Source organism: Hippoglossus stenolepis, chromosome 7 (assembly GCF_022539355.2).
Source record: "Hippoglossus stenolepis isolate QCI-W04-F060 chromosome 7, HSTE1.2, whole genome shotgun sequence".
Classification (NCBI taxonomy): domain Eukaryota; kingdom Metazoa; phylum Chordata; class Actinopteri; order Pleuronectiformes; family Pleuronectidae; genus Hippoglossus; species Hippoglossus stenolepis.
In genome coordinates, this window is record NC_061489.1 from 16,641,211 (window position 1) to 16,667,626 (window position 26,416).

General features: G+C 43.3%; 2 protein-coding genes across 2 annotated transcripts; both read right to left on the reverse strand.

The window, feature by feature from the left end:
• LOC118112442 (putative methyltransferase NSUN7) lies at positions 1-25,818 on the reverse strand. Its single transcript, XM_035161759.2, has 13 exons — positions 25,513-25,818; positions 24,420-24,801; positions 13,411-13,469; positions 10,113-10,240; positions 9,829-9,981; positions 8,900-9,083; positions 7,728-7,965; positions 7,136-7,279; positions 6,950-7,051; positions 5,431-5,566; positions 4,651-4,774; positions 1,239-1,506; positions 1-666 (listed from the first exon to the last, which is right to left on the reverse strand). Exons 2-13 carry the CDS (start codon positions 24,769-24,771, stop codon positions 254-256), a joined length of 2,301 nt encoding a protein of 766 aa, XP_035017650.2. The 5' UTR covers positions 24,772-24,801; positions 25,513-25,818; the 3' UTR covers positions 1-253.
• On the reverse strand, positions 15,784-16,563 carry LOC124852088 (stress response protein NST1-like). Its single transcript, XM_047340594.1, has 2 exons — positions 16,176-16,563; positions 15,784-16,056 (listed from the first exon to the last, which is right to left on the reverse strand). The coding sequence occupies exons 1-2, from the start codon at positions 16,551-16,553 to the stop codon at positions 15,859-15,861; spliced, it is 576 nt and encodes a 191-aa protein (XP_047196550.1). The 5' UTR covers positions 16,554-16,563; the 3' UTR covers positions 15,784-15,858.
• Positions 25,819-26,416: the final 598 nt, after the last annotated feature.

The following is a 26,416-nucleotide window of genomic DNA, read 5'->3' on the forward strand; positions in this document are numbered from 1 at the left end:
TTCAATATGTCTTTTAATCTTTCAGGCCACTGGAAGCCGACGATACAGCGATTCATCGTGTGGCGACATTGAAATGACATTGGCGAGGTTTTTCATCCGTGAATGACGGACACTAATAATGACTTTGTAATAATGGCATGGTGCTCACGGACATTTTGCAGTTGAAGAACACTGTATGCATTTTACTTTTTTGAAGGAGGCACTTGGCGCAAACGTTAATGTTTCTGTCACAGTCGTGTTGGACTTTCTAAGCTTAAAACAAAGGTCGCGATTTCGCCATTGTGTCCTTTGAGAAGCCCCCATTAGAGCGGGAGAGGGGCAGAATTTGAGCCGGCGTCCTCCACCTGTTGTAGCTGAAGCTGGGGCTTAATCCTGTTCGGCTGTTCTGGTGCGGGTCAAAGTTGGGGAAGTGAACGGGTGGCAGAACGAACACCACGGGCTTCAGAACCTCCTGATGAGCCCTGCGAGGACGGACAACAGGGGTGGAAGGAGGAGGGGCGGGATGCAGGGTGGTGGTTGTAGTGTTGAATGCAGAGTTGGTGATTTTAGTGGGTTTCCTGTCCTCTGGTTTGATGGAGGACGAGCTGGAGCCGTCTTGTTTTGAGGAAGAGAACGGGCTGGACACAGTGTTCTTCAGGGTTTGCAGGCGCAGAGCTTTGGGTTTTACTGAAAGACGAAACAATGGGACAGAGGTTAGAGGGATGGGACTGGATTTATTCTTTTTTTAAAGTTACAGAAATCACTGTGAAAAGAGAATGAGATATGATAATGCAGGACTTTACATGCAGATCTACTTGAAACCAAACTGTATTACTACTCCTCCTCGGCAAAAGCATTAAGGACTCTTTTGACATTTTAGAAGATATATGCTTATTACCTTTCTTGCATTGGAGTAAGATGAGGCGATAAAAGCTACTGTGTGAATATGAATAAGTAATGTGAAGCTGCAGCCAGGAGATGCACAAAGACTGGAAACAGCTAAACCTGGCTCTGTCCAAAGGCGAACCAGAATCCAGTTTTTGTTCAGACAAGCTGTTTTGCCTGTTTCTAGTCTTTATGCTAAGCTAACTGGCTGAAGGCATAGACTGGCTGTAGCTTCACGTTTACGGTACATGAGAGTTGTATCGATCTGTTCATCAAAGTCTTAGCAAGAGAGCAAATATGCATATTTACCAAAATGTCAAACTACTCCTTTAATAAGCATCATGTTCCTGTTACTACATACGACTTATTCCCACCTTGTGATGCCTGCCGTCTGTTCGTAAATGCCTGAGGTCCACTCAGTACCGTGCGGTTGATTCCCTTGGTCTCCTGGTTTTTGGACGGGACACTGACAGAAAGGGGGCGGGGCTGACAGGTGGGAGCTTGGACTGCTTTTGTCGTCCTGCCGGTGTTTCTGCGATGCTCTTTACTGGTTGGCTGGTTGGAGCCGATCCTGTCCAATATGCCTTTGGCTTTTGCCCTGGCCAGCACTTCCTGCGGTGCCTCCTTGACCACCGGCTCGGGCTGTTACAAGACATGTTCAAATAACTGGTACGTGGTCAAATAACTGGTACATGGTCAACATGGTATAATAACTGTTAGGGTTATGAATGTAAATATTGCACTGAAGCATGTGGCAGCCTTCCAGCTGACAGACAACTTCACTTATCAACAGGCTGCACAGACACAGAGTCAAATGTGAGAAAATACTGTACATTATTATTGCAAATTAAAAATGTCTTGGCACCACACATGTATGAAAATGCTATCTGCTCTAAAACTAACTGAATCATCAGGGTGTAGGGCTAAAATTTAATTTAAAAATATTGCCAGCATATTTAGTCATTTTAATTCAGTGACTGGAAAAGTACTCTCTAAATTTCCAGGTTTTCCAGGATGCATGGGAATCCTGATCACATTATTTGTATGTTAAGGAAAATCATATTATTCATATTTAATAGAGATACCAACATATTCATTTGAGGATAGGATGAGGGGACAGTGGAGAGAGGAGAGCCACCATGTCCTTGCTGCTGGCTGCAGGGTCACCTGCTGTCTCAGCACCAGCCCACACAGCAGCCAACTGCTCCCCTCAATGTCTGAATTATTCACAAGTGCAGTGTACACAACAGGGACAAGCAGCTTGTGTGGATCTATGTGTGTCTTTTGTGTTTTTGTGTTTGCCTGCACGTTTTATGGCAAACAACTTATATGTGTGTATGGGCAATCTGTAATTCTGTGTACACAGGTGCATCTGCATATATGAAATGTGTCTTTGCATACAAGGAGTGTGTATTTTGCATATGTGTGTGCGCGTAGGTTTGTCGGTTCACTCTGGCACACACAGGTAAACATGTTTCAGAAGCACCACTGTAATGCAGTCTTTGGTGGATGCCTTGAACTTCATTGATGCTTACTCATACAGACAGGGGACGTTGAATTATTCAACAGGCGCACTCCGTTTCCTCCCTTTCTCCACTCCACCCCTGTATATCTTGCTCCCTCTCCATCTCCACTAACCAACGATGCCATACTTTGTAAATCTTTCATTTCCTACAGCACTCTGCCAAACTAATCCGTCACACCTTACCCCGTCGCAAACCCATTCTTGTTTCAGTTTGTCTAAAATCATTATGCCCGATATATCTTGGCAACTTTATTCAGATTTTCGAAAATCTGCTTAACCAATGAAAAAAAGGACTTGAACGCCACTCGAGCGTCTTTATTGTGCCCAGCTGTTCGTGTATGGAAGGCTCATAAAGACGCCCGCCGCTACGACAGTCGATGGAAGGCAGACAGCATTCAAACACTTATATAATTGCTATTTTTATGGCACCTTTCACAGTGCCACAATAACTTTTGATTAGCTTAGTTTATTGGAGGTAAGGAGAAAAAAAAACCCTGTTTGAGGCCCCATTACAGCAGTTTGATTGTCTTTTCATTCCTGTCTGTGGAGGTATAAAACCTGATGAATGGCCAGAGACAAACAGACACATACAGCGAGAGGGAGCGCCGACACACCCAGTGGGGGTAAGATGGCTTAATAACCCTGCACAGATTTCGTAATGGGAGGGAGAACGTCGTAAAGATGGCTACGTTGTTGTGGATTATGGGGGACGTGGGGAAGCCCAGCCGCACGGACCGGATGATGATGAGATTTGCTGAAGCACATTTACCAACCCTGTAGATCTTCATCTAGACTCATTGCCTGTAACAGTCCACTGTGAGTAATGAGAGAGGGAGAGACAGCGAGAGGACGGTTAAAGTGGAGGCGAGATGAAACGAGTTTGGCTGAAAAGGAGGACTGAGAGAGAGAGAGAGCAATGAAAGCCTTTTACTAGACAACACAGTGGAGTCAAAGACAGCGTGCGTCCCAATTATCAGCGTGGGATCTGAAGGCTCCTCTCAGACACTGACATTTCTGAATTTGCTGCAACAAACTCAAATCCCTCCAAAGACGACATAGGACTTTCTGCCGTGTCTAATATTCACGTGTAATTTCCTAAACACCTCCGCCGACATAAACACAAACAAAAGAGGCCGACATCTAGATCTTTAACTGCATACTTTCAATCTCCCTCTCCTGCTCCTCCCATCCCCTCATCCTTTCTAACTTGGCTTCTTTCTATTTCTAAATTTGACCCAGATAACGTTCTCCTCTATCCTCTCAGATTTTTACTAGATTTCAGTTTTCATTCACACTCATCCCACCACCTTCTTCTCGGCTGAAACACCTCCGTCTATGACCCAACATTTAGGTTTCTTCTAAACCTCTTTCCTCCTCTTATTCTTTTCCCTCTCAAGGGTGTGACCAAGTTCCCGTCACAGTCTGTGATGCTCCCTTTCACCCGATGTAAACTTCAGTGCGTACCATTCAAAGGTTTCTGCTTCTACACTTGCCTCAGTTTCCCAGTGAATACTTTTGCTTTTTGACCGACAGCATATCTGCCTCGTAAAAATCGCCTCACAGTTCACCAATTAAAACTTATTTCACCTTGTATCTGTTTGTGTTTGTGCGAGAGCCAACTCTTTGATGGTTCTTCAGGACTCAGAAGCGAGCGTGTGAAGCACATGAGCGTTTATGTCCCAGCAGACATTAAATAAATGATCAGTGTTTCAACTAAGAGTATACTCTGTGAGTGTGAGAAACTATACTCACATTCACTATCTTCTCTCTGCACACAGCACTTTGTAAGCTCAACAGTCAACAGTCAACTGAATAACACCCTGGTATCACACTGGTTAAGCCCTCGGCTGGGTCCAGCGCTAGTGTCAGAACTTTGCTGCCGCTGGAGAGCAGGCAGCTTGCCAGGGCCGGATGCTAAATGAGCTAAATTTGTCCCTGCTTGTCTCTTTGGCTGCACTGACTGAAAGCAGCAGCAGCAGCAGTGGACTGAAGGTTTTTTTAGGATTTTAAAATCAACAACAAATTCAGTTTAAAAAGGAAAAACAATCTCGTAGACCTCCAACATCATGTAGATTAATAATTATTGCATTTTTCAAGTAGAAACCTGGAGGCCAATGGAGAAACAGCATCCCATGGTAGATATCTAGTGTCCAGATAAATAATAGAGTGAACACTGGGGATCACCAGATCGTCCTTTCTTTGACATTTTACCAGTGTTAACAACTGTCTGTGAAGTTTCTTTTTGACTTGGTGATGTTTACCTCTCTGGTGAGAAGAGCCAGGAAGCAGCCGTTACTCTGATCAGACACCTCCAGCATGAAGAAGGGATCTTTCTTCTCTGGACTGTCGGGATTGTCAGGAGAGCTGAACGGGGTTGGACTGAGTCTGGATCAAACACACACAAACACATACAGAAAAACGCATTCAACCGTATGAAACTACACATGGGAACAGCCGCTACAAATACAAAAATAAACACATAAACTAAGACAATGCATTAGAGCTGAGAATAATAATTATTTTCATTACTGATTAACATTTGGATGATTATTTTACTTAGTTAAGTGTTTAATTATGTTGTCATGTCTGTAAATGTGGTTTTTGACCCACAATTAAAATAACAAATCTGAGCATCAAACTGTCACATTGAAGAAGATAGATTCTGCAACCTTTGCTTTATAAATGAGTTACAGATAATTTTGTGTCGATTGACTAATACATCAACACACAAACACACAAAGAAAAACTAGTGAAAAACAAGAAAGTATGTTTGTGTGAAGGCAACCTGTTGGAAAAAGAAATGCCGGCCCTTTTCACAGCATTTACAGACATAAAGTGGCACCTTTGATTATATTTTCACAGAATCTCCTTCAGCGCCAGTCTCAGGTGTGCTGAGACTTTGACAGAAGCCTGTCTAAAAGGAGACGGACAAACAACTCAGCAGGCTGACTGACAGCGAGGCAAACAGATTGAGAAAGACAAAGAAAGAGTCAGATGCACAGAGTGCACCAGGGCGCGGGGGTGCAGAGACTGAGGCTGACCTGAAGTTTACTTGTTTTGGTTTCCCCGCCTGCTCAGAGTGGGCCAAGGCTTCTTCGAGGGCTCCACTCACCACCTCCTCATTTTCCGCTGGGTACGAAGAACAGGTAGAGTATACCACTGCTAAAACCTTGGGGACTGTAGACAAACATATTGCACTTTAACGTTGGAATCAGAAAACATGTGACATGATATAATACATACAAATAGAGCTGTCACCACATCTTGAAACAACGAACACATTTCATTTTCAATTACACCATGAGGAGTAAATAAGCTCGTACACAATCAGTTCTAATGTGTCATCCTCTCATTTCATGACAATTAACTTTGAATATTCAAACTGAGCTCCTTCCCTTTGAAGGAATGGGAATATTGGATATTAATTTCTGCTGTTTGCCTCCGTACACTGCTAATTATTATTCAACTGCTGCTAGCTTGTTGATTTGCGAGGCTGTAGATTTGTGAGACTGTCGGCCGTTTGATTTCCTTTCTTTGATTTCTCTCTTGCTCAGTAATTATAGTTCAGACAGAAACATTAAGCACCGAGCTGATAACAAATAAAACCGGCTCAAATGTGGCAGATCGGCTCCCATGTGAAATCTGGCTTGTAAGGAGGCGGGACTGAGTCGATAAGGCAAGGGGATTTGTCATTCAGGTGTCCTGCTGCACAACACAGCCACCTCACAGCTGGGAAATTAAGGGCTACCGAGGTGTCTCTTTGTGTGTGTGTGTGTGTGTGTGTGTGTGTGTGTGTGTGTGTGTGTGTGTGTGTGTGTGTGTGTGTGTGTGTGCGTGCGTGCGTGCGTGCGTGTGTGAGACCATCGACTCAACCAAGCCAAAGCACTCGATACACACCCGCCATTAATTAACAGTCCTATTGGAAAGTATCTACACAAGCAAAAATGTAGAGCGGCCCAATCGATGACAGTGCAATTTGAAGGTGCTGGATTTCATTGCTCTGAACAGAAATACTCCACCTGCTTGATGAACATGAAGCAGACCAGCACACAGGGAGAGAGGCACAGGACAACAAAAGACCGACTGGAGCTAATGATTGTGGCTCGTGGACTCTGATTAACAAGCCACTGACAGGAATGAAATAAAATATCCGGAATACAAATGAGCAGAAAGGCTGTGAACTGTAACGTCTGTAATACAATAGAATTGCTCGACATGTCAGGTGACCTAACAAACTGGGTCCTTCTGCCGAGGTCCATTCAACATGATAAATGTAGTACAAAGCAGAAATACTAATCAGTTGTTTAAGATATGCAAGGAATGCTGCAGTAGACTGTGAAATGACCAGCGCGGAGCAACATTAGCATCCTTAATTAAGCCTCGGACGATCTCCCAGGAATACCACAGGCTTCAGACTGATGGCATACGAGATTAGATCATTAGGTATGAGCTTCTTTGTGTCACAGAGGTTAGGGGAAGCTACATGCTCGAGACATCACATGGGGCGTGTGTCTGAGTATGTGTGTGTGTGTGTGTGTGTGCAGGTGGTTCAACACCCACACTTCAGGGCATGACCAATATCCTCCCTCTGCTTTGCTACCAGAGCTTTGAGTTTGCTTGGGGCAATGGAGCCGTGGGACAAGTCCTGCAGCAGGTCTGTGTCTGAGAAAACAGAGAAGCATTTCAGAAGGTTGAGAAGAGTGTGCTGCATGTAAATGTGGATTTAAAGCATTGATCACGATATACCTCTATTCTCTTGTAGTATGATTTCAATGGGGTTGTTGACTGCAGACACAGAACACCTGGGAGTCAACAGGATGATGCGCACCTTCTGCAGTAGCTTGTTGGCACCGTCCACAGACTGGAAGACCACTGGTATCAGCTTCACGTCTGAGAAACATGCAGACACAGTGGAATGATAACCACATAATCAATAACACACATTTACTACATTTAAGCATATAGTTCCCTATCAGAAGCAATCTTCATCCATGCTCACATAAAATCCTCCAAACAAAAAACAGCAAAGGTGAAATTTAAAAGCAGGAATTAGTTTTCTTGGACTGATGACAAGGTGGAAATGTTACTTATGAGCCACGACTGATTCCAAACAGGAAGCGAACGTGGGTGACAGCGTCATTCATTTCCAAAGATCTCAGTTTCTGCCTTACCACACTAAATCGCAGTTTTCATTGTAAAACCGTGCCAGCAGCATTTCCAAAGTTTCCATCTTAGGTGTTTGAAAACTCCAAAGTAGTGTGGACGTCAGGCGTAAACACAGTCAGAGTGATGCGATTTAAAACAAAAAGGTATTAGAGTGGATGGAGCCTCCGCCTACTTTTGCAGCCCATGGCGGAGACGATCTGCTGCAGATCCTCCCTCTGAGCGTCAGTGCAATCGCTGACACAAACGTAAACTGTTGGCTGGTTGTTGCTGTTGTTGGCTTTGTGTTTCTCAGCAACAAGGGAAGCAGTGTGGGAGACAGTGAGGCCCGAGAAGCAGCCGGCCATGAGAACATCCCCTTCCTCTGGTAACACGGAGCACGCTGCATTTGGGCCCAGGCAGCAGGACTTATCCTACAGACACATTGAGTAAAAGCATTAGGTTGGAAGAAGAGTCCAACAGATTTCAACCTAAGACTTCAAGATCCAGGTTTTCAGCAACACTCTGGAAACTAATGAGACACAAACTGAGATAAGAGGAGGTAGGAAGAAGAGTTCCACTGTGATAGTGGTAAATAGAACTGAGGTGGAAATAGATGAGAGAGGAGCAGCTATTTAAAAGCAGGTGCTGATGGGAGGCAAGCGGAGATATAGGAGAAGTAGAAAACGAGTGAGAATAAGAGTGCAGTCACATTACAACAGAGATGTCCTTCAATCAGACGTCCTCTAGAAATAGTACTGAACGTGTCCCTGTGGAGACACAGGGTCGGGTCGAGTTTCTGTAGTTATCCTCCAGATCACAAAGTTTGTCAGGAAAGACAAACCAGGGAGGATGGAGAGAAGAACAATGACATTTAGAAAGAGCAGGAGAGAGATAGTGTGATGGAAACCCATAAAATCTAGAGAGAGGAGCAGTGGAGAAACGGGGAGGTGATGAATTAGGCCATGGTTCTGAATATTTGATTGAATTTGGCTGCAAAATCGGATTTAATTGTGTTGCGGTGCCGTGTGCTGCCTACGATTTGTACGGCATCTTGACTTTAATGGAGTCGAAATTAAATGATTAAACCTATCACCCGCTCCTACACTGGGGAATTATTTATGGCTCAAGGTGAAGTATGGCCAGATGAGAGGAAGTGATGTGAAATATTTGTATCTCAGCAAACTAATCTTAGTTGGCATAAAGGACAAAAAGTCTTATAAGCAATTTGAGCAAGTCTATTACCGCAGTGAAATCGTAAATATCAGAGACGGGGATGGATGGGGCAGATTATTCACACCCGTAATTTAAGTTTACAGAGAGGAGACTGGCCTTGTCAGACACCTCCTCTCTCCGTGCATCTTGTACCTGGATGACGAGTTTGTGGTCACGACGCAGCTCGGTGGAATACAGCTGAGGTTTCAGCTGAGCAGGGAATACCAGCCCATCGGCACAGTGGGGATCCCTGCAGAAGGTCTGGCCCTCCAGCTGTCCAATCGACTTCACCTGCGAGAGGCCTAAACTCTCCAGCTCAGTTTGGACTTCGTCAAGACTAGAGAAGCCAAGGAGACGAAGTGAGCAGAGATCAGATTACTTGAAGAGAGAAATGATGAATGGATGAGAAAAAGAATGTTAGAGTTGGGAGAAAGAAGATGACTAATCATAGATAAGAACTGTGTAGAAGTGCTATGTGGCCTTTTAAAAGACTTTAATAGTAATATTGCAGTAAAAACCATTAAGATGCACACTTCTATTCTATTCCTATTTCTCTCTCTCTCTCTCTCTCTCTCTCTCTCTCTCTCTCTCTCTCTCTCTCTCTCTACACACACACAGCACTCATCCCAATAGGTGACCTTTACAGTCCCAGAGCTCGCTGAGGGTTGTTGCTGATTGAATCTGTCCACAGCAGCAGGATTTACACCTAACCGAATCAGCCTGTGCAAGAACTCACATTAGCACACAAACACAGCGACATATAGAGACACACACACACACACACACACACACACACACACACACACACACACACACACACACACACACACACACACACACACACACACACACACACACACAAGTATAGTCTGGTGGTTTAATTGGATGTCAGTTGGGCACCTACCCCATAAAACATTGGGGTGCAGCCCAAGTTTAAGGTCTGCGTGTGAATGTAGGTGGAGGTATTCTTCCCCTGCAGCACATTCCTGTGTTTATGTACAGGTATGTACATGTACGTAATGTACTTCTGAGGGGGTGAATGTGTACAGAGTGTGTGTACAGTCTGTGCGTTCTCGGCTGACCTGCTCTTCAGCGTGTTGACCCATGTATAAAGTGGAAGGCTGCTTGATCTCTGCTGCTTCATCTTCACGCTCTCCGGTAGGAAACACTCAATGGACAAGAGATTGTGTTTGATCCTGCATCGGGCCAGAGAGGCGGCCAGCTTGGTTTTCAACCTACGTCAACACATACAAAAAACGTTTTTTAACCTCTTCTCCATTTCTTTCTCAATTTGTCCAACAATTTGTCCAGGCTTGAATTCTTTCTTCTTTCATCTTGTGCTTCTAGTTTTTTATGCTTTCCTCACCTGAGGAGGTAGTTCTCCACAACTCTTACTTCCTGTATGACCTCCTCCCTCTGCCGTTCTCGTGGGAGGAACTTCCTGTCCTGGAAGTCGTACAGCATGACGGCAACGAGGCCCATCTGATCATCTGGCTGGAGCAAAGGAACAAAACCCACAGTTAATTGGTGACTTCTGTTTTAATAAGACAACATTGGAAAAAATGAGGAACAAGGACGGAGACTGCACGCCTAATAGAAGAATGTCTAATTTTCAATAACAAGGCTGAAGATCAAGCTTTTATTTATTCAGCGGATACATCTGCAAAGTCAGCTGCACATGATGCAGATATTTAAATGAGCATAAATCCAACACACACCAATATTTGATAATAGTCTGCTGGAGAGAGCTGTGTTTTGGTTTCCTAATGAGGAGTACAGTGCAGAGATGGTATTTATTGTATTGACTTAGAGACTAAATTATTCATTTTTCATAAACTAACGTACATGCGCATAGAAGCTCAAGGGTGTCCTCTCATGACCCCACCCCTGCTACCTAATTAAACATAGGAGGAGTTATGTGTCTACCTCTCCCCCGTTACAATTATTTCTCTCCTTCAGCTCTCGACCTCTCTCTCTCCTTCTTTCCAAGTTCATGCTTCCATATCTCTCTCTCCACCTCTCTGTCCCTGAGGGTGGGAGGGCACCAGCTGAATTTGTGGCAGATGGTGTTCCACAGCAGCAACAGCTTGCCACATCCTCACGTCCGAGAGGCAAGATCACTGCAAGGGTTTCAGTTGCAGCGCAGGAATTAGCCGGCGCTTATTATTCATTCCAGAGGCTCCGAAATTTCATTTTTGGAAGGGCTGGTTTCTGAAACAGGTTGTGGCACTCCCCCGCTCAAGTTCTGTTTGCCCTTTACCATGGTTAAACCCTCGGCTGTGAGAAAATTCCCAGTCGGAGATTTGCCTGGCAACAGCGTCCCATTGAGGGGAAACTTTCCCACAAGAAACACTGCAGCTCTGATGTAATTTTAGATTCACGTCCACGGCATGAAAGATTTACTTGGACGCATTTGCACACATTTTTCACTTTTATAACATGACCATAGGGATTTCAAAATAAAGTTCAATTAATCACTGCAGCCAATGGTTACATTTAATTAGGTATTATGAGACAGGGGAGTTTTATAGATAAAGATAGGCAACTGGAATTCATAGTATAAATATGTAGGACAGATAGAGATGTAACAGTTTTGATTATAGTGACCAAATTCATCACATTATTATTGCAGTATTGTTAAAATGTGCTGTTTTGTACGTTTTATATCTAAATAATACATTTGATATAAATAAAAATGATAATATTTTAATAATTAATCATGGTGGAGGAGAGAAGGTTGACTCAGACGTCGACCCCCAAAGGTCAGAGGCTGTCAGAGTTTGTTAAACGCATGCAATTTGGCTACAGTGTATGTTAGCATTTGCTCGCCATGGCCAAAGAACTAGCAGTTCTCCTGGTGTTAAAGTCTCCTCCTGCCTCCCACTCCTTCTGCCATGTTTTTACAACACACAACAAATGTGTTGCGTGCTGCGCCTGCGTCTTAGAAATCATGGTAATAACATTAATTAAAGGTTAAATGGTACAACTAACCATCAGGTATTTTCAAGAGGACTCTGGATGTAAATTTCTCCATTAGATGAGATCTATTTCATGTTAAATGTGCCACTGAACCTCATGTGTCTGCCTCTTCAGATACCACATTGTCACTCCATTTCCACATCCTCCATTGAGGCTTAATTTTCTCTCTCCAACATTGTGATCAAATGTGCCTCAGGCTCTTTCAGCATGCATCTTCATTTTTCATTCCGCCCATTTTTTTTCCCAGTGAGGGTGTATCCACCTATTTCCAGCCCTCCTCTTCCTCCCCGCTCTATCAAGGTTGAACTTTATAGGAGCCAGCAGTGTAAAACATTGTGAGCGCAGGTTCTAAAGACCGTCTCATTGTATCTGGGCTTTATTGTCTCACTGGAGGGATGCAGAGTAACGACCTGCCACAAACACATAGGGAGACACATTCATTTTACCCAGGGTCATATTTCACGAGGCTACACAGTATGTGCACGGGGGGGTGTATTAATGTGCCTGTATATGTTCACGTCCTCACTGAAGTAGACATTGGTTGTCTGCGATCTGTCCACACTGTGACTGCTCTGTTTTCCGTTTACACATTCACCACCTCGTGCTTTCATCACTCTTCTCCTCCACCAGCTGCACACGGACCAGCTCTGTGCTCTTTGCATGTTTTATCACCATCCAGGCTGCTAGAGACGCAGCCTGGATTTTTTTATGAGGAATGCTAAAAGTAGGGCGGGTACATGCCGATCTCCTCCAGAGGATACCTCTCCGTTTAAAGGAGCTGGGCTTTCTTCTGCTGTCTAACAGCTGTGTTGGGAATCGTCCTTTTACAACTATAGTGTAGCATTTGCCTTAGTATCATTTATAACAACAAGCACACCGGTTCTAGGACAGATGCTGGGTAGACACCGTGGAGATACCATGTCCAAACACACTGCCCCTGGTCTGGCATTTTGATTTCATCACTAATTAATGGGATGTTTTGTTTGAGGAGGGCAATAATGGAAAAGACAAATCCTGGCACAGTCCGCCACACAGCACCCATGTGCTACTCCTAAAGGAGTGATTGCCATTGATTGGGGTAGAGAATATAAAAGCCACAAGGTGCTGATAGGAGTGTATCAGTGTAATATGTCAAAGACAACATGTACTGATAGAGGTCTTGAGAACGGAGGAAACAGCAGGACATCGATACAGAAGACAACTGAGTGAGGCACCACCAAAGCATCAGGAATGGAAGAATTTAGGAAAACAGCCTGAAAGTACGGTAGTATGTAAATATATATACGCAAAGAAACTGCTTAATAAAGTTACATCTCGCCTTTCTCGGATTCAAAAGAACTTTGATCTTTGGCAAAAGATGAAAACAAAAAACATGTCATGTGCCTCTGTCACATACACCATATGATCAAACGTGATCAAACATGTTCACTCTTAATTTACATAGACTGTATATAAAGATGGACACCGTGTTTCCATTTCCTCCCACTACCCAGAAATGAAGCCACAATATCGCCGATACAAACGCTGCCATCTTACAAATTTGGAACCAGAGTCTGCACAGTAGCATTCTGGGAATTTTGACACTTTGGCTTCACTTTTGGGGAGCAGTCATGTCGTCCATCTTTTCGTTCATCTTTCTCTGCAGTCTCTGTTTTAGAAACACTGCTCCTATGGAACTCACGTACTATTAGCTGAGTGAGATGAAAGCAGCTGTCAATCATGATGTCCTCCAGCAGTTCTTGATCTGTGCAGAGACAAAGTAAAGCAAGATTAGGTAGAAGGATGGCAACAAGGATTTCCATTACTAATTATGCATCTGAGTATTCATCATGCATATTAGTTCCATCTTTTAAATCAGTGTCTAATTATCCCCAGTTACCAATCCCTACTCCTTCATTTGGGGCAGTAGATAGAGGCACAATAAATTACCTACTATCCATTAATTGGTAAAATATATGCTGCAAAGGACAAATCCACATCTAATGATGGGAACATGTCTAGAAGAGGGAAAATAGATTAAGAGAGGCTCCGAGAGGCGCCCCAAATGATCGTGATTTAATTTGAAAAGATAATTCAATTAGATGGGGGTTCATTTCCCATGATTAAATGCTTATTTGGTGCTTAATTAGACTTAATCCGATTCTTCATTTGCCTCATTTCTTTCATTTATTGTGTCTGTGGTGAGTGGCTGTGTGAAATCCACTAATGAATTAATGACATCTGAAATAATAGACATGTTACAACTAAATAGGATCTGTAAAAAACAAATGCAAGGAGAATGCATTTATTCCAGACTAGAGTTTGTATGAATTTCACCATTTTCTTTACACTTTACTGGCATATGATGTGGTGACTTGGACAGTCTTATTTGACCCTTAAGTATCTGTAAGTTAGGTACAAATTGTTTAGTTAGCAATTGAATTGAAGGGCAAACCTTTTGGGCGTTCATGTAGGAACCAAAGTGTTTTAACTAACGGCTAACAGTAAACTAACAGGATGAGTGAATGAATGAGCAAAAGTAATAGGTAAGTAATGTGAAGTTTATATCAATAGCAACAACATCCCAAATCACAGAGGTCGGAATGAGGTAGAGAGGGTCGGCCACCAACCAGAAGGTTGGTGGTTCGATCACCATCGGTCCAGAAGTCCAAGTGTCCTTGAGCAAGACACTGAACCCTGAATTCTGTGTGCTTGATGTGTGTGATAGAAAAGCATGACATATAGAGGTGCCGTGTGAATGTGTGTGTGAATGGTCATGTGAAGCAATTTGAGTGGTCGTTAAGGCTATAAACGCAGTCCATTTACAAAGTGCTTTCCATCAATAAAAGAATACGCTATAAAAAATGGGTATGTGAGTGTGACTGCTGTCGGAGTGGACAGAGCTGTGCTGATCAGTGCAGGGCTGGGTGAGCAGGATAAACTGTGAATGTAGCTGCACACGTTTATTTTGATTAACATTTTGGTTCTTGCTGTTGCTGAAGCCATGTTTCCCTTTGCCTCCCACCAAATCTGGTTTCGTGAGATGATATGAAGCTATATGCTACAGTGCGGTCAGGAAGTGAGCAGGTGCATGCACAGCTCCCGCTATCTCCATGCTCCATTATCTCACTCTCCCTTTTCATCCAATCACAACCTGACTTATCATCATCACCACCAGTGTCTAGGCTCCGGAGGGAAAGGCTCCTTCATATCCAAAGCACCCAATCCATATAACTGCTTCCATGTTGTTCGATGTTTTATTTCATTCTAATTTACTCATTAGGGCCCGAGCACCGAACGGTGGGAGGCCCTATTGAAATTGTAAGGATTATTCTTATTTATTTTTTTGGACGGACAGACAGACGGATTTTATTTTATTTATCATTTGTGACTTGGTTTTGGGGAAACCTGAAATTAACCTTATAACCTCCTCCTCCTCCTTAACATAACAATGTTCTGGAAACTTTGCAGATCACTTTTGTAATGTTGCTCTAAATGCACCGAATCTCATGCATGAAACATGAGCACGACAACAACTTTGTGCATTGTGCGTTACCAAACAACACTGAAACTGGGTTCATCCACCCATCAAGGGCTTCACCAAAATGAAGCCCTTGATGGGTGGATGAACTTTGAAGAAGAAGACCGTCCATTTTCCACCTTTAAGTTTGTGTGTGTGGTCCTAGTTTAACGGATATGTGTTATAGGGACCTAAATCTACAATGTAATGGCCTCTGAAGTCATGAAGATTTGTGTGTGTGTGTGTGTGTGTGTGTGTGTGTGTGTGTGTGTGTGTGTGTGTGTGTGTGTGTGTGTGTGTGTGTGGGTGTGTGAAGGAATTTTGGCTTTACCTACACCTGTGACCTGCAACCCATTGGACGATACTAGCTGTCAATCACACAGAATTCATGCCCCAATGCATATGGTGCTTCGATGTCCATTTAACTCTTAATGGAACCGTAAATGACAAAATGGACATCAGGCTGACGTGTGAATCGTTTTTCAATAATTTTAATATATATATATATTTTTTTTTTAAGTGAGGATACATACAAGTTTGTGTGTGGGGGAGTAGGGAAGTGGAGGAGGGCAGTTGGGATGAGGGGATGGGAGACAGGATTAGGGGCGTGGAAGGATGGGAGAGGTGAAGGGGGTTAACAGGGTGAAGGGAGGTGAGAAGTCGTCTTTCTCTTCTCCTTCTTCGCCTCCTTCTCTCTTTGCTTTATCTCTCTCTTCTCCTGCTCCTTCTTCTCTTTCAGCTCCTTCTTTAGTCTCTTTTCTTCCTCCTTCTGAGCTTTTCTTTCATCCCTCCTTCTTCTGGCCTTGTCGCTGTCTGACATGAGGGCCAGCTCCTGAAAAGACAGAGATGACACGTGTTTCATTATTTTCACTCTCAAAGTCTAAATCTGAAACAAACTCACAATCCAACAAGTTATTGTTCAAATAAAACTGAGCTAATCAGGTCACTTACCTGAAGCTTAATAGATTTCACAATTAGGAACTTGATATCCTCATCCATCTTCTCAGATTTTATTTGGGAGTCTTCCTGCAACTTGAGCAACGTCTTCTCCGTGGCTTTAACCAGATTGTTGACTCTAACGTCCCAGTCAGTATCACTCTGATGGATCTGAGTCGGCATGGCCGTCAGTTTTTCCATGAGCTCAACATTCCTATGCACGTCTTCCTGCAAATTGAGCCACTTCTTCTCCGTGGCTTTAACCACACTCTTCAGCTCCTTGATTTGTTGAAGGCAGGTCTCTTGCTCCACCTGCTCCCTCCTGAGCTGATCCTCCAGAGTGTTGACTTTAAGGTCCCAGCCAGACTTAAGCTGATGGATCTGAGTCTGCATGGCCGACAGTTTTTCCGTGAGCTCAACATTCTTTTGCAAGTCCTCCTGCATGTTGAGCCACTTCTTCTCTGTGGTTTCTACCAGACCCTCCAGCTCCTTGATTCTTTGAATGCAGATGTCTTTCTCCAACTGCTCACTCCCTAGCTGATTCTCCAAAGCGTTGACTTTGAGGTTACAGTCAAAGTCAACAGTTTCACTTTGGAAAGTGGCAATTACTTCATCTGCATCCTCAACCTTCTGCTTGTCCTTCACGATCAACCTCTTGTTCATTTCCCTCAGCTTGGACTCTAGTCCTCTCTGTACCACCTTGGCATTCTTCAATTTACTCTCCAATGATGCAATCCCAGCCTGCATCCGTGTCTTGTCCTTATTCCATTTGCTGTTATTGCTGTTCATCAGCACGTTGAGAGCTTTGTTCTCCAGCGACAGCTTCATATTCTTTAACTCTGAGACTTCCAGTTGTTGCATGAGGCCTTCCATTGTTTTCTCTGAGTTTGGCTCTGTGTTGCTGTTGGAGCAGTTGTCTTGTAGACTTCTGATTCTCTCAGCTGTTGACTGATCGAGTTTTCGTTGTGGTCTCGGTGTCGGACTTGTAGACCAGTCTTGATCTTTTGTTCTGTTGCACTCTTTGATCCAACTGATAAGTGTCTTTTCAGTTGTCAGTTAAGTAGCCTGCTGATTAAAGTTGGCTTTAATGTCACTATTCAACAACAAAGGAGTCTGTGTTTTACTGTGTTGCTGTTGCCTTTGTTGCCTGGATGGAAAGGCGGACGGACGTCTGTCTGTCTGTCCGTATTTTTAATTTTTTTTGACGGACAGACGTAAATGTCGCACGTTGTGGTAACGTGGATTTTGTACTTTTACCGTTGCCTTCAACAGACAGCAGAAGAAGAAACTGGGACATTTTTGTACATTTGTGACTTGGTTTTGGGGAAACCTGAAATTAACCTTATAACCTCCTCCTCCTCCTTAACATAACGATGTTCTGGAAACTTGGCAGATCACTTTTGTAATGTTGCTCTAAATGCACCGAATCTCATGCATGAAACATGAGCACGACAACAACTTTGTGCATTGTGCGTTACCAAACAACACTGAAACTGGGTTCATCCACCCATCAAGGGCTTCACCAAAATGAAGCCCTTGATGGGTGGATGAACTTTGAAGAAGAAGACCGTCCGTTTTCCACCTTTAAGTTTGTGTGTGGTCCTAGTTTAACGGATATGTGTTATAGGGACCTAAATCTACAATGTAATGGCCTCTGAAGTCATGAAGATTTGTGTGTGTGTGTGTGTGTGTGTGTGTGTGTGTGTGTGTGTGTGTGTGTGTGTGTGTGTGTGTGTGTGTGTGTGTGTGTGTGTGTGAAGGAATTTTGGCTTTACCTACACCTGTGACCTGCACCCATTGGACGATACTAGCTGTCAATCACACAGAATTCATGCCCCAATGCATATGGTGCTTCGATGTCCATTTAACTCTTAATGGAACCGTAAATGACAAAATGGACATCAGGCTGACGTGTGAATCGTTTTTCAATAATTTTAATATATATATATATTTTTTTAAGTGAGGATACATACAAGTTTGTGTGGAGGGGGAGTAGGGAAGTGGAGGAGGGCAGTTGGGATGAGGGGATGGGAGACAGGATTAGGGCGTGGAAGGATGGGAGAGGTGAAGGGTTAACAGGGTGAAGGGAGGTGAGAAGTCGTCTTTCTCTTCTCCTTCTTCGCCTCCTTCTCTCTTTGCTTTATCTCTCTTCTCCTGCTCCTTCTTCTCTTTCAGCTCCTTCTTTTGTGTCTTTTCTTCCTCCTTTGAGCTAGCTTTCTTTCATCCCTCCTTCTTCTGGCCTTGTCGCTGTCTGACATGAGGGCCAGCTCCTGAAAAGACAGAGATGACACGTGTTTCATTATTTTCACTCTCAAAGTCTAAATCTGAAACAAACTCACAATCCAACAAGTTATTGTTCAAATAAAACTGAGCTAATCAGGTCACTTACCTGAAGCTTAATAGATTTCACAATTAGGAACTTGATATCCTCATCCATCTTCTCAGATTTTATTTGGGAGTCTTCCTGCAACTTGAGCAACGTCTTCTCCGTGGCTTTAACCAGATTGTTGACTCTAACGTCCCAGTCAGTATCACTCTGATGGATCTGAGTCGGCATGGCCGTCAGTTTTTCCATGAGCTCAACATTCCTATGCACGTCTTCCTGCAAATTGAGCCACTTCTTCTCCGTGGCTTTAACCACACTCTTCAGCTCCTTGATTTGTTGAAGGCAGGTCTCTTGCTCCACCTGCTCCCTCCTGAGCTGATCCTCCAGAGTGTTGACTTTAAGGTCCCAGCCAGACTTAAGCTGATGGATCTGAGTCTGCATGGCCGACAGTTTTTCCGTGAGCTCAACATTCTTTTGCAAGTCCTCCTGCATGTTGAGCCACTTCTTCTCTGTGGTTTCTACCAGACCCTCCAGCTCCTTGATTCTTTGAATGCAGATGTCTTTCTCCAACTGCTCACTCCCTAGCTGATTCTCCAAAGCGTTGACTTTGAGGTTACAGTCAAAGTCAACAGTTTCACTTTGGAAAGTGGCAATTACTTCATCTGCATCCTCAACCTTCTGCTTGTCCTTCACGATCAACCTCTTGTTCATTTCCCTCAGCTTGGACTCTAGTCCTCTCTGTACCACCTTGGCATTCTTCAATTTACTCTCCAATGATGCAATCCCAGCCTGCATCCGTGTCTTGTCCTTATTCCATTTGCTGTTATTGCTGTTCATCAGCACGTTGAGAGCTTTGTTCTCCAGCGACAGCTTCATATTCTTTAACTCTGAGACTTCCAGTTGTTGCATGAGGCCTTCCATTGTTTTCTCTGAGTTTGGCTCTGTGTTGCTGTTGGAGCAGTTGTCTTGTAGACTTCTGATTCTCTCAGCTGTTGACTGATCGAGTTTTCGTTGTGGTCTCGGTGTCGGACTTGTAGACCAGTCTTGATCTTTTGTTCTGTTGCACTCTTTGATCCAACTGATAAGTGTCTTTTCAGTTGTCAGTTAAGTAGCCTGCTGATTAAAGTTGGCTTTAATGTCACTATTCAACAACAAAGGAGTCTGTGTTTTACTGTGTTGCTGTTGCCTTTGTTGCCTGGATGGAAAGGCGGACGGACGTCTGTCTGTCTGTCCGTATTTTTAATTTTTTTTTGACGGACAGACGGACGGACTTTTATTTTTATTTTTTTTCGTCGGTCTGTCTGTCCGTATTTTTTTTTTTTTTTTAACAGATCTATATGTCTGTATGTAATGTAAGTGTAAGCCACCTACTGGCAACAGGAAGTAAGCTTTGTTTTACAACTATCATTCGATTTACATGTAATTCTCACCGTGTGATCTGCAATTGATTGCGTGGACCGTAATGCGCAATTAGTAGACAAGGATCGACGTCGCGTGACAGACGCAGGAAGTGAAGCGTTTATCCTTCCCGCAGTGTGCAAAACACACCTACATTTACCCTCAGAAAACCTGGGGGGAAATCCCATCACCGCCCATCATTTGTTTTGCTGCCACCATTAGAGAACTGTATAACACTGCACAGCCCAGTGTCAGGCTCGACAATTAAACTTTGCCTGACCTTCTTTATCAGCAGTCTGAAAAAAGCTAAACTGTAAACTGGTGAGAGCTGCCTATGTGTGGGTTAATGGTGTTGTTTCATCCCCCTGGCTGTCATATCATGAAAGCACCAACTGTCTTCACTGTAGCCAACAGGAAGCTTTCTCCCTGAAATATACACAAAAACACAAAGAGACTTCACGTGCACTCCCATCTGTTAACGGCAGGATCTCCATTTCAATGTGAGGGAGATGGAGAGACAGTCACACTATCCAGGTTATCGTGTTAGGATTGAAGAACAGCTGCTTCCAAAGCCACTCTGCAGGCACAGTGTTTGCTCTTTACATAGCTGAAATGTGCAAAAAGGATAAACCGTAATGTGGAGTGAGGCTGGAATTCACCTCCCTATGTCACAGAAGAAGAAATACAAGGTGGAAATAAGATGCATGTGTTTGTTTAAGCGTAACAACCATAGTTTTAACATAAATGTGCACCGTGCCCACTCATACTTGGCAGACACACATCCTGAGAAGCACATGGGAGGTAATACCAGGACAGAAACCATTCACCGAGACGCCATGGAAACCACAGACAATGCTGTTAACTTTTAACAATGTCGCAAATCACGCCAGACTGTACTCTGGGTCTCGGTCACATGCACACCGGCTAAATTGCATGTAGAGCTACACAAACATATCTGCATCCAGGTATGTGCATAAACACACACACACAAGCAGCCAGTAACACAAATGAAGGTTTGTACGTAATAGAGCTTATCTTTAATTGCAGAAACAATGGCATATCATCAGCACTGCTCCAATTTATAGCTGATGTAGGTCAATGAGGTTTCCAATAGTGGCCATTACTGCAGAGGGTCCTAAAGATAAGCCCCGCAGAGATAACCACTCACTGCACACAATGCAGAAAAGACCCCAGTGGGGGCCTTGATGGTTGGGTCTATAGAGGTCAATCTTCCGCCTGCTGTAAATCACACACAGCAGGTTGAGTAAAACTCAGACAAAATTCAGCAATAGATCACATACAGTAGACGTCTTTACAGCGCAGACACAGAGTCGGATTTTACCTGCGGGACAAGACATATTCTCTCATCAGAGCTCCCGATTTTACAAGTTGTCATTAATCAATCGAACATGAAATCAGTTGCACGCAAGCAGGAGGCACCAGTTATCACAGGGCTTGTGTTGGGGTTGTGTTTTTCTGTGGCTTCCATCCAGGTGTTAGGCAACAAACAGTGACTGATGGTGACTGTGGTCAACAAATCCTTAGTGAAAGAGCCAGACCTGAATGCACGTCTTTGTCCCACAATGTTTCACATCAGTGCACCAGATTGCACATTAATCTCACAAAGGACGAACTAAAAAGAGGGAAGTTACACAACTGCTAAATAGCAAAGTAATTTTATATATGACGCAGCTTCACTGTTTAATATCGGCTCTGACTGTGGTCAAGGACAAAAAAGATGATCTGCCTCTCTCCAACGCTCTAAGTTTAGCCGCATACAAAGCGGTGCAAAGAACCATCGAGTCACACAGAGAGAACACAGCAGCCACAGTCATCTGACAAGGGCGTCTAACAGCCCAGTTGGACAGCACAGACAATGAGGCAGAAATACTCAGAGGAGCAGCCAGTGGAAAGAAAGAGGGGAAGCTGGAGAGGAAGAGGGGAAGAGGAGGGGAAGAGGAGGGGAAGAGGAGGGGGAGGCTCTCATGGCTACAGAGACAAGGTCAACAATTTTCTACCAGTAAAAATTCACACCAAAATGACTTTACATATCTGAACATATAGCTCAAGCAGAGAGAACAGTGAGGACATGGCATGACCGGTTAAAGAGAAATGAAACCTTGACAACCTACTGTAACTGTCTCTAGTTCAGTGATCGAGCAGAAAGTTGTTCAGATGTGAAAAGGATTTTTTTCAAAGAGATGGTGGAGGTCAAAGAAACAGAAAAGCCCCGAAGATAGAAGAGAAAGAGAGAGAATAAAGTTTAGGAAAAAGACAAAGAAGAGAAAAGAAGGCAGAAAGGACACGACTGCTGATATTTGTCATTTTAACGACTTCAGCCTCATCTTTGTTTATCAAATGTCAAATCTACGCCACATCCTCACCAAGTCTCAATCCATATTTATTTAAGTGACTGAAAATCACAGCAACAGACAAGTCTGTGTCCTCAGCCACCGACACGGAGCTTATACTGAGTGACTTTTTTGTTTTGAGCAGATAAGAGTTATAATCACAAGATCAATACCAGAACTCATTGGCATTTTGCTCTGTGCATTTTTCTGCTGCTGAGGCATTTTCCGCTTCAGGTTACAACTGACCTCAGCTCAATTTTGGATCAGTCATTGCAAAGGCACTGCACGAACGCTGCGTCTTGGGGTGTGTCTGTGTCTGTGTGTGTGTGTGTGTGTGTGTGTGTGTGTGTGTGTGTGTGTGTGTGTGTGTGTGTGTGTGTGTGTGTGTGTGTGTGTGTGTGTGTGTGTGAGTGAGTGAGTGCACGTAGCTGCCAGCACGGGTGTATGTCACTAGCAAATCAATTTCTGCACCAAAAGTCACATGGCTCGTAGGAGGAGGAAGAGGAGCGATTAACATTGGCTTCCAGGCTGTGCCATTTCATCTGCACCCAATGTCACCGCACATTGTGAACACTACAGGAGAAATCAGCACATGCTGCTCCACTTGTTCTGTGTTCACATTGATGTACTCAGATATCTACCTCCACCCGGGGGGGTCATGTTTTCATCTGCGATTCTCTGTTAGTTCACAGGATTACATTAATCTCGGTGAGGACCCGGAGAAGGGGGCAGATCCAGGAATTTATTTTTTCACTTTCTATAACATTGCGAGATAGTGAGTTTTCTAACATTTCCGTTGATTTGACACAGAATAGTTCATAAATCTTGATAAAAATGAAGTATGTTTAGGGGACTGATATCTATGAGTGTGTGCATGTGTAATTTGGTGCAGATCCAAGTAAAAATCTGTACAAAACTACAGTGCCATTCTAGTTTTGTACTGAATCACTGATTCAGCCTCACCTAAACAGGGCAAATAGCATTTAATTAATCCATCCTTTGTGATTACCATGGTCTATATCATAAACTACTAAATGAAAGAAACGTTCATTTGTTTATTATCCTGAATTATACCCAGTGGCTTCTAAGCTCCTCGTTCTCTTAAGTTATCTTAAATGTATAATCCGAACTCTACAGAGGAACCAACTCCACAAATATCAGCCTTGAGGGAGGGGAAAAGCAGAGGAACTGAACTAACAGCACTGATAAAACGGAGGAATATTTGTCTTTGAAATAAGCTCTGAACAAAAGAAGGGGATTAAAGTTAACAAGTAGTGCAGTATGCTATAATTATTCTAAGCTCAGGGAGCCCATTTTTCCCTTTGAGTAGAGCTCAAGCTCACGCTCTTGTGCAAATTAATTTGTTTTCAAGTGCCTCAGTCAAAGCAAATTCCTCATCCTGGTTAGAGCATCCTGACATCCTCTTGTAGGAAGAAATAAAAGGTGATGGATGATGACAATGTCCGGGTAATGAGATCTCTTAGTGTTCTCTTGATATCCGCAGCAATCTAGTTGATTCGAGCTGCTGATATAAAGCACTATGACCTACAGCTGTAAAACTAATATAAGGTTTAAAGATTGAATTGTGAGACATGTGGGCCCAGGGCTTATCCAGGTTCAGCGGATGGATGGTGAGAATGAACAAAATCATTCATGGCTACGAGGGTCTTTCTGCTTCCTGACTGCTCCATCCACTAAGAACGCATCGAATCGATTCCAGGAAGCTTCCTGCACTGACAGTCGGCTCACCTCTCCTCCCTTATCACCATGGTGATTACACAGCCCTGTGACTTCCGCCACCCAGACCTCACCCAAGTCCCAGATAAGAGATTATGGCCCAAATTGATTTATAGCATCACACAGAATCCCCCCTGGTCACTCAAGCATTTTTTTTTCTCCTTCTCTCTACTCGGCCTTCATCAGTCTATTGTAGCTGTATCCAATTCCATCCGTCAATTAGCTTCAGCAGAGCTATCAATTGAAATGGCTGTGTGCTTAGCTGGATACAAATGTCTTACTTGTTTTACCTGCAATTGAATGTACTTGAAATGAATCAAAACTGGTGTTGCTCAACACTCGTTGCATTTGTATTAAAGGTGTGGATGTGTGACGAAGAAAAGAGGGAAACGTCCTAATGACACAACTGGTTCAACAAACCGAAACAACCTCAAGTGACGAACTTACATTTGAGCGTATTGAAGGCGAGTTCATAAGCAGAATGTTGGATCTCCCCATCTTTGACTTCAGGTAGAGGGATCCCTCTCTCTTTGCCATAACTCACCAGCCGCTGAGCTGCAGACTTTTCCAGGTGGTGATTCTGGAAGATGGCTGATGCCAGCAGGTAGACTCGGTCAGAGAATCCCAGCTGACCTTGGCCAGGGGTCTGGAGCTCTGGAGGAACGGCAGGGAGGTCACAGTGGGCCGGGGCATCCAGAGGAGCCGGGTCTTTGCTGCTCGCGATCTGGGAGTCAGCTCTTTTTGTCTTGCATGTGGAAGAGCGACTGGAACGACCACTGTTTTGTTTTTTTTTCACCATCTTTTCAGAGATTGTTTTTCTCTGTGACACCTGGAAAACAGACCGTAAAATCTCTACCTTGAGGACTTAAATAAGGCAGAAACCACCCCGACATTAGATTAACAGTCAGATAAATGTGTGTTTTGGGGCAATGTAAATAAAACTGACTTTGTGAGATAATGTAAAGACATAATCAATTTAAATTCAATTAGGGCTGGGCAATAAAACAATAAAAATAATGATCACAATATAATTTTCCTCAATAGCGATAAAACAAGTCCGATATATATCAATATATTGCTTATACTTTGTGCACGGTGAGAGGCTATAACACGTAATTGAAGTGTTTGTCATTCTCTGCTCATAAAGGAGAATTTAAAACCACAACCTTCACTCAGGAGCAAAAATCGGCCTTTAAACTTAAAATAAATAATAATGTGACATTTATGGTGATAATTATCCACAGACTGATGTATGGTGTAATTTCCGGCTATATCGTCCAGCCCTAATTTGAATTTGTGGATAAATGTCATAATATATATAAAAATATAACTTTAAAACTTATTACCACAGTGTAAGTGCTGGTTACAGTGAGGCACATAACTAGCTTAGCTACATATTCTCTTCTGATACAGGTAACGTGAGCTAAACTAAGCTAGCAACGCCCCGTTTTCGGGATTGAAACGAAAAGAAAACGAACTAAACAATGATTCCACGTTAGTGTCCGTTAGCTTGAGAATATACCGGTGAAACAAATCTTACCTTATTGGAGGAGTTTGCTGTTTTCTCTCCCAGAAAAAACGAACTGTTATCCGAGAGTTTTTATCATCTATTCTCACATGTAACGTGTAGTTTTAACGGAAGTTACAATAAATCTCAGCAGGTCCGTTATAAAAATGGAGGGCGTCTCCCCGGATGTTCCTCTCATCTTTAACTCTGCCTATGTGGGTTTTACACATCGGCTCTCAGACACTTGTAAAAACACCCACGGCTGCTCTGCCGCTTCTACACAAACTTTGTGGATGTGTCGACGTGACTGAACACTCCGGGTCAGCGTGCTCCGGTCACCATGGCAACCGCATGGCAACATCGAGGTCCTGCTCGACACGGATCAAAGGATGAATCATGCGTCTGGAACAGCTTGTGTAATTAACTTAACTATAACTATAATTTGAAATGAATCAACATGGAAGGTGCATTTTATTGTTGCAGATGGTTGAGGTGGGCATTTTAAAATGATGGGTTTTTTTTTATGTAGAATCTTAAAATGCAAAGAAACTGTCATAAAGAAGTGGTTATAGGCCCAAAGAACAATATTTCAATTTAAATGTTGTGGGTTACAAACTGAAATTGGCCTGAAATTCAATCACTTGTGTAAAGTGCCTCTAAAATTGTCTGGTAATTGGGTGAAAATTCTCCTGCACAGATGTTTGATGAAAGATGGTTGGATCTCTAAGTGTGAATAAAATAATTAACTGTAAGAGCCTCAGTTTGCCTTACTTGAATATATGAGTTTAATGCAAAGTAAATCTCTAGAAAGAGGGGATTCTTGGTCCAATGGAAACAACAGAGGATTACACTAAATGACAGGATCATGACAGTCTAGGTCACAAGAAGTCATGTCAAGATTGTGATTATTTTCTTAAGAATGGACACTGTCTCACGG